Here is a 10,999-nt window from a genome sequence, read left to right as displayed (position 1 = left end):
CCAGCTGCAGGCGCGCATGGGGAAAATCGCCTGCTGGGAAAAGCAAACTGGTCAGCTGGGCGCTCGTCCTCACTGCGGCCTCTGTCCAATGCTCCCATTGGCCGGTGGCAGCAGCGAGGACAGGAGCATGCAAAAGAGTCTCCTCAGGCACGCACATGGGAGGGCGATGACCGACATCAGTCACATGACGGGAGGCCTTGCTACGAACGTTCCGAAGACGGCAGCAGCAGGCAAGGCATGCACACAACAACTAATGTGTCGCAGAAGCTTGGACAGCATGGAGGGTGGTGTTGAGTGGCAAGCACCCACGCCGTGGCTGCCCATGGTGCACGGTGGAACTGGAAGGACACATTGGCAGACAGTGGCGGGCCCCTCAAATTGTGCCCAGGGCATGTGCTATGGTTGCCCAACCTTAGGTACGCCACTGGTAGAGGCAGCTGTTCCCAGTGTGGGTCATTCCCTGGCTGTTCCTCATCACAGGGGCCCATGGGGCTGGCTGGGAAATCGTGTGGGCTTCTGAGATGTATAGTGTCCTCGTGTGCCTTCCCAACATCCCCACATGCCTGCCCAGCTTGCCCTGTGGACTCTGTCCCAACAGAAGAGGCCCGCCTGCCGCTGGAAATGTGAGGAACTATGCAGGGATGGCTACACTGGCAGCAGCTGCCTCTGTGCAGCACCAGGGAGATCCAGAAATCCTTGGATTTCCCATCCAGGGGGATCCAGTCGGCTTCTCATTTACAGATTCAAACTTGAGCAGCAAGGATAGTGTTCACTGTATGGTGACACCTACATACTTCAATTAGAGAGCAGACCTTTTGGTGTGAAGTAACCAGCTAGGGAGGGGCAGGGACCAGAAGTGTGGGCACTGCCATGGATACACCCATGAAGTGTGCCCACCTCCTGTCTCTCGCCTCATGCCTGCCCTGGCCCACCACAGCATGCCTTTCTTCCACTTCCCAGGAGTGTGCTCTGGACAGGTGCTGCCCACCACTTCAACCACAACAGCTCCTCTGTCCTCACTCTGGTTCTTTCTAATGTGGGGGAGAGGAGAGTGGAGGCAGAACAATCTCTGCACCACTCTCCTCTACCTCATCTTCTGGAAGCAGAACTGAGATGGAAGCTCTTTCTACACCATGAATATGTTTTGAGAGATTGGAGCTATGACTGAAGCTCCTTCCACACTTCAGACATTTGTATGGTATCGCTCCTTTGTGAATTATGCACTGTTGTCTATGATTTGAGCTGAAACAAAAGCTCTTTCCACATTTTGACATCTAAATGGTTTTTCCTTTATTCTTTTTATTCAAGACATTTAAATGGTTTTTCAACCCTGTGAATTATTTGGTGTCTCTTCAGATATGAGCTCTGACCGAAGCTCTTTCCACACTCCAAGCATCTCAATGGTTTCTCTTCTGTACGAATTCTTTGATGTTTCTTAAGATTTATACTCTTGTTGAAGCTCTTTCCACACTCCAAGCATCTAAACAGTTTCTATCCTGTGTGGATTCTTTGAGATCTTCTAAGATGTGAGCTCTGACTGAAGCTCTTTCCACACTCTGAGCATCTAAATGGTTTCTCTCCTGTCTGAATCCTTTGGTGTGTGCTAAGAGTTGAGCTCCGATTGAAGCTCTTTCCACACTCCAAGCATCTAAACGGTTTCTCTCCTGTGTGAATTTTTTTGTGTTCTTTAAGATGTGAGCTCTGATTGAAGCTCTTTCCACATTCCCAGCATCTAAATGGTTTCTCTCCTGTGTGAATTCTTTGATGTCTCCTTAGAGCGGAGTCCTTACTGAAGCTTGTTCCACACTCCAAGCATTTAAATGGTTTATCTACAATGTGATTTCTTTGATGTTTAATAAGCTGTGATGTTTAATAAGCAATTTTTTGATGTTTTCTGAGATTTGATCTCCAACTGAAGCTTTTTCCACACTCCAAGCATCTAAATGGTTTGTCTCCAGTGTGGATTATTTCATGTTTAATAAGCTGTGAGTTCTGTTTGAAGCTCTATCCACTCCAAGCATCTAAATGGTTTCTCTCCTGTGTGGATTCTTTGATGTTTAATAAGCTGTGAGTTCTGTTTGAAGCTCTTTCCACACTCCAAGCATCTAAACGGTTTCTCTCCTGTGTGGATTCTTTGATGTTTCTTAAGATTTATACTCTGGTTGAAGTTCTTTCCACACTCCAAGCATCTAAATGGTTTCTTCCCAGTGTGAATCATTTGATGTCTAATAAGTTTTGAGTTCTGACTGAAGTTCTTTCTATATTCCAAGCCCTTAAAAGGCTTCTCCCCTCTCTTCATTCTCCAATGACGTTTAAGCCACGATTTATAACCAATGCTTTTCTCACTTGGGAGGGGCTTCCTCTGCTTTACCTTCTCTATTTCTTCTGGGATTGGTGTTTCTTGGCAGTCACCAGCATGAAAAGGACTAGATTCATTCTTCCTTTCCTGGTTTCCTTTTGTTGTTTTTCTCTGTTGTCCTTCCCTTTTACATCTCGCTCTTTCTACTTTTGTTCCGCATGCTTCTCCTTCAGACTTGCTTGTCCAACCATCACCTGCTAGAAGAGAGAGAGAAAGAAGCCTTGTATAGATTGCAGGGAGAAAAGAAGTGTCAAATCAAGCAATAAAGACAACTAATTCCTGCTGCAAATGACAAAACAGTCTTCAAAGCTAGGAAGCAAATCATAAAACCCATCATCAGTGACTGAAATTAAATGAAGAATGGTGTGGTGTAGAAAGGGGAACTATGGAAACTGGGGTTTGGCTTCCCACCGAGCTGTGAAGATGAATGGATTGCCTTGTACAGTTCCTATGTCTCAGACAATTGTATTGAGCAAGGTTGCTTCCTAGTATAAAGAATTACTTATGGGATAACCCGCCTTTGCTACTCAGAACCCTTTGGAAGAAGGTCACGTTACAAAGGTAAGTCAACAGCTAAAGGGAAAGTGTGCCCTCGAGTCGGGGTTGACCTCTGGTGACCACAGAGCCCTGTGGTTGTCTTTGGTAAAATACAGGAGGGGTTTACCATTGCCATCTCCCACACAGTATGGGATGGTGCCTTTCAGCATCTTCCTATATAGCTCTTTTCTGATATAGGTGTTTCCCATATTCTGGGAAATATCCCAGAGGGGATTCAAACCAGCAACCTCTGGCTTGCTGGTCAAGCCATTTCCCTGCTGCGCCATTAAGTCGCTCCTATCATCATAAACATGTTCTATTTATAATTCATACTTCTAGCAGTTTGCAAAGCCCTTAAAGTAACAACACTGCTGGCATATTGTAAGAATATAATTTGAATGCTAATGAAACAGAGGGGCAGGTTAGAACTGACATTTCACATAAAAATGTGAAATGGCTTGCTAATCAAGTCATTTCCCCGCTGCGCCATTAGGTGGATGTTAAGTCAACAGGACTGACAACCATTAGCACAGAGGAAGAACATGCAGCAAGTCATTGTTAACCACCCAGACCAACGTTTGGGCGGTATATAAGTTAAATAATAAATAAATAAATAAGTACTCAGAAGGGCCAGGACTGAATCCTCAAGATATCCACTTCAGGACTTTTGCAGCTGGGTTTAGAAGTCCTCTGCCAGGGACCCTGGAGTGATGCTACCAATCGGTGCGGACAAGAATCAGCTCAATGCAGCACCCAACTCAACTTCCACTGCTTTGTATGGTGAATCATTCCTCTTTTAGGGTTGACCTTTTTCTTCAGGATTTGGAGCCCACCTACCAAATTACCCATTTCCCCCATTATAGCTCATCCTTCGCAGTTTATGTATTAGCTTGTCAGAAGGATGTCCAAGAGATACCCAAAGGAGCTCATCACAGCTAATAGACACAACCGTCCCGGCCCACTCTCCATGTCAAAAGCCTCTCTTGAGAGCATGGTTTGGCTGTAGCCTGTCCATCTTGCTTGTCTCCATCCCATCAGCTGCAAAGCACTCGTCCCAAACATGGGTGCAAGCTGGCAGAGAGTCCCATCCCCCAAACCAGTCGATTATGCTGTATGGCATAAACCAGAAAGCATGAGTTCGATGCTTGAATGAAGCTGCTGTTTTCCCAGCTGGGCTTGTAATTCCGTTCGGAAAACCAGTCTTGGAGAAGAAATCAGCAGAGCTGATACCCAGGGAAGAGAAGCACTTTCTCAGAATATTCCACATCCTCCCAAGACAAACATTGGGATTTTATTATGTCAATTTCCCTTTGCAGAAGCCATGCTGGCTCTCTCCCAGCAGGGCCTGTTGTAGAGTTGTATACAAATATTCCACATCATCCCCAGGGATGATGTTCTAAACTGTCTGGAAAAACTGAAAACTAGCAAACCGCCAGGGTCAGATAGCATCCGTCCAAGTGTCTTCAAGGAACTCAAATGAGAAACTGCTGACCTCCTTGCTAAAATATATAACTTATTCTTGCAATCAGGCTCTGTACCGGAGGACTGGAATGTAGCAAATGAAACACCGACTTTCAAAAAGGGATCCAGGGGCGATCCGGGAAATTACAGGCCAGTTAGCTTAATGTCTGTTCCAGGCAAACTGATGGAAAATATTCTCCAGGATAAAATTGTAAAGCACATAGAACAGGCCCTACTGGGAGAGAACCAGCATGGCTTTTGAAAAGGTCAATCTTGCCTCACAAACCTTTTGGAGTTCTTTGAGAGAGTCAGCAAGTGTGTGGATCAAGGTGATCCCGTTGACATAGTATACCTGGACTCCCAAAAAGCTTTTGACAAAGTTCCTCATTAAAGACTCCTGAGGAAACTTAGTAGTCATAGGATAAGGGGACAAGTCCATGTGTGGATTGCTAACTGGTTGAAAGACAGGAAACAGAGGGTAGGCATAAATGGAGAGTTTTAACAATGGAGGTAAGTAAGATTTTGGGTGCCCCAGGAATCTGTACTGGGCCTGGTGTTTTTAATTTATTCATAAATGATCTAAAAGCAGGGGTGAGCAGCGAGGTCACCAAATTTGCAGATGATAACAAACTCTTTTGGGTATTGAAATCCAAAACTTATTGTGAGGAGCTCCAAAAGGATCTCTACAAATAGATTGAGTGGGCAACAAAAATTGGCAAATGTGGTTCAGTGTTGGCAAGTGCAAAATGATGCACACTGGGACAAAAAACCCCAACTTCAAGTATACGTTGACTGGACCGAAGCTGTCGGTGACTGACCAGGGGAGAGATCTTTGGGTTGTGGTGGACCTCTTGTTGAAAGTGTCCAGTCAATGTGTGGCAGCTGTAGAAAAGGCCAATTCCATGCTAGGGATCATTAGGAATGGGATTGAAAATAAAGCTGCTAATATTATAATGCCCTTATACAAAACTATGATGTGGCCACACTTGGGAGTACTGCGTACAATTCTGGTCACTACATCTAAAAAAGGACATTGTAGAACTTGAAAAGGTGCAGAAGAGGGCAACCAAGATGACCAGGGGCCTAGAGCACCTTCCTTATGAGGGAAGGCTTCAACACCTGTTGCTATTTAGTTGGAAAAAAAGACGACTGCGGGGAGACCTGATAGAGGTCTATAAAATCATGCATAGTGTGGAAAAAGTGGATAGAGAGAAATTCTTCTCCCTCTTACATAACACTAGAACCATGGATCATCTCATGAAATTGATTGCCAGGAAATTTAGGACAAGCAAATGGTAGTACTTATTCACCCAACGCATTATCACTTGAAAAGGTGCAGAAGAGGGCAACCAAGATGACCAGGGGCCTAGAGCACCTTCCTTGTGAGGGAAGGCTTCAACACCTGTCGCCATGAGATGTGGTGACAACCAACAACCTGGATGGCTTGAACAGGGTTTGGATAACTTCATGGAGGTGAGGTCTATCAACGGCTACTAATCGGAGGGCTATAGGCCACCTCCAGCCTCAAAGGCAGGATGCCTCTAAGTACCAGTTGCAGGGGAGTAACAACAGCAGAGAGGCCATGCCCTCAACTCCTGCCTGTAGACTTCCAGTATAATTTGGAGGACCACTGTGTGAAAGAGGATGCTGGACTTGGGCCTGATCCAGCAGGGCTGTTCTTCTGTTCTAAACCAGGAAGAAGCCCCTGATATCCAAGCCTAACACTGTTTCATGTGGTTCCAACAACCACAGGCCGCTGGATAAGTGTTCCCCCACCCAGCAGAGAGGCCCCACAATCCGGCCATAAGAACACACAAAAAAGGAATGCTGGTTTCCAATCAAGAAAGAAGCAGCAGCAATTTCTGGGAAAAGAGGGAGCCTTACCCAGAGAGGCCACATTCTGCCTATTCTCCTCCATGACTTCTCTGTGAAGGGCTCTTTGGTCTGCATCCAGAAGGGCCCACTTCTCCTCCGTGAAATGCACAGCCACCTCCTCAAAGGACACGGCACCCTGCAACAAGAACATATCTGACTCATAGCTAAGAAAACAGTCTTCTCTAATGCCCCCACTCCAACCCCTGTAAGCAAATGTCTGGGAGAATTAAGATGAGGCCGCTAAGGGTCCTCTGGTAGGATTCAAGCCCTCACAGCCTTCCTAGTGGGCAGATTCCAGAGAAGCAACATTATTCTAGGCACCAAGGCCATCTTCTACCTGATCTGCTTGTGTAGAATCTCTTTCTCCATCAATACACGAGAGCCACAACCTTGTCATCACCTCCAGTGGTTCTCCATAAACTAAGAGAGACAAAAGAAATCAGAGGATGATTTATTGTAGAGCCCTAAAAGGTTACAGTTGGGACATTTGAGTTCCTCTCATTCAACTCCTTGCTCACTGCATGAAATTGCTCCTGCGTCCCTGACGGATGACAGTCCATATAGCTCATCCCAATATCTTCAAGATCAGTCCTTCAAGAGGGAGGAAAAGGCTCACCCCACTTCCAGTGACTCCTGGGCAGAACTAGAGGTGCTGACTTAGATATGTAGATTTTTTTAACTCACTGGATGACATGACAGGCAGTGACACATCCATGGGATCAGAGTTGTGTCAAAGCAGGGAGACTTCAGAGCATAACTGACTGGCAGGCTTAATGGGCAGAGCAGCACATGGGGAATGAGATAAATAAGTGATGATTGCTTCTGTCTCTTCCCTGCAAGAGTGCTCATCTCAGGGACATCTTTGTCTATACTGTGCAGCCCTCACAGACACAGTTCTGGCAGTAAACAGCACTTTCGTGAGGAGAGGAGCAAAATCACTTCCCAGTCTCTTTCCCCACATGCTGCCCTTCCCATCAAGCCTGCAGGGCAACTACTCTTAAAAACCCTGCTCAGTGGTCAGGCTGACTGACCACTGCCAGAGGGGCACGAAGGTACTTTTGGAGCTTGGACCTAAAGGCCTTTGGAGGTGTGTTCCCCCAACCCCCGCTGCAAGTTAAGCATCATTTAACACATTGGTTGTGGAGGGGACAAACCACACCACCCAGGACAAACTACAGATTATTTTGGGGCCCCAGGGGGTGTGGAGGACCTGGGCCTTGGCCCCAAAGTCCAGGGATAAGAGGGCCTCTGAGCACTGCCCAGCACATCAACTGTGTACTCCAAAGAGATCTCAAGCTTTTTGCGGGATAGACAAGAGACAAACATGGAGAGAGCTGTCCTTGAGGGAGAGAGCTCAAATGAAAATGAAAATGAAGAAGCTGTTGTGGGATGGGTGGGTCCTGTCCTGAGCATCAGAAAGAATACACAATCTGGGACCTGCATGACAAATCTGAAATAAAAGGGAATTCTGCTTTAAAAAAGAAAGAAAGATGGAATATATATTTTTGAAAGTTGACTAAGCAGTTACCCAAATTAAAGAAACTGGAAAAGTAGACAGGGGCAAAAATGCTTTAATACTTTCTGTTTCTTTTTTGTTAGGGAAGGTGATTTTTTTTAAAGACAGGCTTCAAAAAAATCTGAACACATAAGGAAGATACTCCCACTCTAACTTCCCACTGAGTTATATTTTAAGGGGAAAAGTATATGACACGTACAATTCTTTGTACTGAAGCGTCACCTACTCATGGCAATGAAATCTCATCCTCTAAACGTCTAAAGAGGGTTATCCTGCTCCTTACGATAATGCACAACAAGGCAGGGAGGGAGGAAGGATTCTACTTTATCCTTCACCCAGCCGGAGTGGGGAAACTGGCTCTCCCGCTCTGACTGCAGCAGGAGACTATTGGAAATAGTGACAGGCACACATGCGCCCTGACGCTTTGATCAAGGTGCCTGCGCCTCCCACCTTTTTAGAAGGGCTCTTTCCAAAGACAGAGAAGGAGAAATGCCTCTCTTGCTGGTGTGAGGGAGCTTATTTTCCCTCAATGGCCAGAGTAGGAGCGAAAGGCAGCAGAGGGGGCAGAAACTCACAAGTGGCTGGCAGATCTCTCCAGATGGCAAAAGCACATATTCCAACAGACTCGGCTGCCTCTTCTATAAAAAAGAACCTTTTTGCACCAGTGCTTTCAAAACACCCAAGTGTGCCAAGCACAGAGCAAATGGAGGATTGTGGGCTGCTGGGCTATTCAGTGGAGGCTTCACTCTTGGATACGCTTTTTCTGGGTGGGGTGTTGTTGTGTGGGACTGCTCTTTCCCTATCCAGACTTTAGCACTGATCCCTCCTCCGAGGAGAAAGGGCCCCCATCTTTGACAGTGGAATAAATTAGCTCACCCTGCCCTCCCCTGTACGGTGGGCCAAGGTGCTTATCCCACCCCATCCCTCCACTTGGGAATTCCCCAGAAAAGTAACAATTGTGATGTCAAACTGTGAGAGCCTCCCCTCCCCTCCTCGCTCCCAGCAGATCCATGGTTCTTTACCCAGTGAGGTGGCATCTGTATGATCCTCCTGGGAGGTCCCCCCATGAAGCAGCTTCCGTCTGGCATCTGATAGAGCCTTCTCTGCCTCAGAATCAGCAGTAGATGCTTTTGCGAGTCGACCCTGCACCTGAAACATCAACAGAAATCCCAGGCAGGGAGTGGGGAGGCAGGGTTGAGAAAAGCCAATGGCCAAGGTGGGTGAGTGGAAGGAGGAGGGTTAGGAGACTTCCCTCTGCAAGGGCGCTGAGAGAAATATGGGTACATTAAGGACATTTCTCTTTGCTTATATTACTCTCTATTTCAGTAAGCAGACTTAACCATTAATTAGTTTTACTGCTTTCTGATATTAGTGACACCTTGAGCTTTCACAGAAAGCTGGGATAACAATTTTTAATATTAATGGACATATGATGAAGAGAACTCATTTCATCTCCCACCCACTGTCTCACCTGCTGCTCTTCCTGCTTCTTGGCCTCTGCCTGGCTTAGGAGGAAACCTTCTGCCAGGGCCACTGCCTGCGAACTGGTCTCTGCTCCACATCCTCTCACCCAGCTCTCCATCTCCAGGGGCAGGATGGTCAGAAACTGCTCTAGGATCACAAGGTCCATGATCTGGTGTTTTGTGTGCTGCTCTGGTTTGAGCCACTGACGGCAAAGGTGGTGGAGTTGGCTGCACACCAGTCGGGGCCCCTCAACCTCCTGGTAATGGAACTGCCTGAAGCGCTGGCGCTGTACCTCTGAAGGGAGCATGTCCTCGTGCAGGATTTCCTGCAGAGTCCTTTCCCAGAATTCCTCACTGCTCCCAGCCTTGATGGTCTCTGGGCCACCCGAGTCTTGCATTTCCATCTCCAATTCTGTGCTTCAAAGGCAGCCTCCAGGAAGGCTAAAATTGTTTTTTCCACAGACTGGTCCTTGCAGCAGGAACTGCTCGAATGGATGAACCCACCGAGTATTGGAAAGCAAAAACTTTGTTCTGTGTTTGAAGTAGAACTCCCCCAAGTCATGTACGCATTTCACTAAGGAAAAGGGATTATTCGAGCTCCTGACACAGACTTCCCCATACAGGAAAGGAGCCAATCATCCAAAGGACACCTACAGAATAGAAAGAGGTTCCTTCATTTGCAAGTCACAGACCAATGCAGTGCCTCCTCTCCAAAAAGGCTGGCTTTCTACCCCCACAGCAGCCTTCTCTCCCCCAACCTTCTTTCCTCCCCAAATACTCCAGCCAGATCTGCTTCCCCACATTTTCCCCTCCTCCTCCTCTAGGGGCCACCATTAGGGCCCCGCAAAGCTATTTATGGCAAATAGACTGAAAACTGGCTTCATTCTCCTCCAACCCTCCGCCTTTTGCAAACAGCAGGAAAGAAGCTTGTCTTGGCTGGGGAGGAACTGCGGAGGGATCATCAGCCCCACACAGGTTGATCCGGTGAGCAGAAATGCGGGGGCTGCTGGGGTGACTCTCTTGCCCCCTTCTGCCCCCACTCGCTTCCCCTGCTTTGCTCACCCCCTGGGGAATTCCTCCCATCCACTCCTCCCTTCCGGGATTCCTTGGCCTTTTTCACCTCCTCCCTCCCTCCCCCGAGACTCCCCTCCGCACAAACGCACCGCGGGGCTCATCATCCCCGGTGGTGGACTAGTCCTCCACTTTGCCAGGGAAGGGGGCGGGGCAGGAAGAGAGTGTGGCCAAATCCTTTCCCCCTCTAGGATTTGTTCCTTTTGCCCTCTCTAGGATTCCGGTCTCTCTCACCTTAACTCTGAGCTGGCATTGAGTCGAAGTGGGGCTGCTTCCCTTCCAGGGGCGTAACTATAATAGGGCAAGGGGAGACAGTTGTCTGGGGGCCCACTGCCTTGGGGGCCCCCCAGAGGCAAGTCACATGACTGACTCCCCCAACCCGCAGCCACCCAGGCTTCCTTCAGTTGTATTCATCCTCCAAAATTGATGTGAGTGTTGAGACCTGGAGCTACCAGAAGAGCATGTCTTTCTCTAGTACCATTAAATGATCATCGACAATTTACAAAACCTTTACAAAAATAATTTAGGATGGTGTTTTGTTATCACTATTCATCCTCATTTAAGATTTCTTTACTTCATGAGCTGAGCTTCAGTGAGGTGGGGCCCAATTTAAAATCTTGTCTCTGGGCCCACTACAACCTTGCTATGCCCCTGTTCCCTTCCTCGCCCTTCCGACGTTTTAACTCAATCCAGTGCTGGACTCTGACGTTAGATCGA

At 47.4% G+C, this 10,999-nt stretch overlaps 2 protein-coding genes across 5 annotated transcripts; both read right to left on the bottom strand.

Moving 5' to 3' along the window:
• Nucleotides 1-1,265: 1,265 nt before the first annotated feature.
• On the bottom strand, nucleotides 1,266-1,869 carry LOC128347567 (zinc finger protein 519-like; the record flags this gene model as incomplete). The annotated part of the gene is given in 1 exon segment (XM_053302527.1): nucleotides 1,266-1,869. A coding segment is annotated over 1 exon segment (570 nt), but the record flags the coding sequence as incomplete, so codon positions are not given.
• On the bottom strand, nucleotides 1,266-10,836 carry LOC128347525 (zinc finger protein 397-like). Of its 4 annotated transcripts, none has more exons than XM_053302431.1 (6): nucleotides 10,517-10,836; nucleotides 9,220-9,861; nucleotides 8,771-8,897; nucleotides 6,570-6,652; nucleotides 6,242-6,368; nucleotides 1,266-2,556 (listed from the first exon to the last, which is right to left on the bottom strand). In XM_053302431.1, the coding sequence occupies exons 2-6, from the start codon at nucleotides 9,613-9,615 to the stop codon at nucleotides 1,976-1,978; spliced, it is 1,314 nt and encodes a 437-aa protein (XP_053158406.1). In that variant the 5' UTR covers nucleotides 9,616-9,861; nucleotides 10,517-10,836; the 3' UTR covers nucleotides 1,266-1,975. The 4 variants fall into 4 exon arrangements, with proteins under 4 accessions (XP_053158406.1, XP_053158405.1, XP_053158408.1 ...); XM_053302430.1 differs by lacking the exon at nucleotides 10,517-10,836 and adding an exon at nucleotides 10,375-10,493; XM_053302433.1 differs by lacking the exon at nucleotides 10,517-10,836 and adding an exon at nucleotides 10,375-10,493 and having other exon boundaries at nucleotides 1,266-2,553.
• Nucleotides 10,837-10,999: the final 163 nt, after the last annotated feature.

The sequence above is a fragment of the Hemicordylus capensis genome, chromosome 2 (assembly GCF_027244095.1).
Source record: "Hemicordylus capensis ecotype Gifberg chromosome 2, rHemCap1.1.pri, whole genome shotgun sequence".
Taxonomy (NCBI): Eukaryota; Metazoa; Chordata; class Lepidosauria; order Squamata; family Cordylidae; genus Hemicordylus; species Hemicordylus capensis.
Note: the sequence above shows the minus strand (reverse complement) of the source record. Positions and strands in the feature narration are given on the sequence as shown.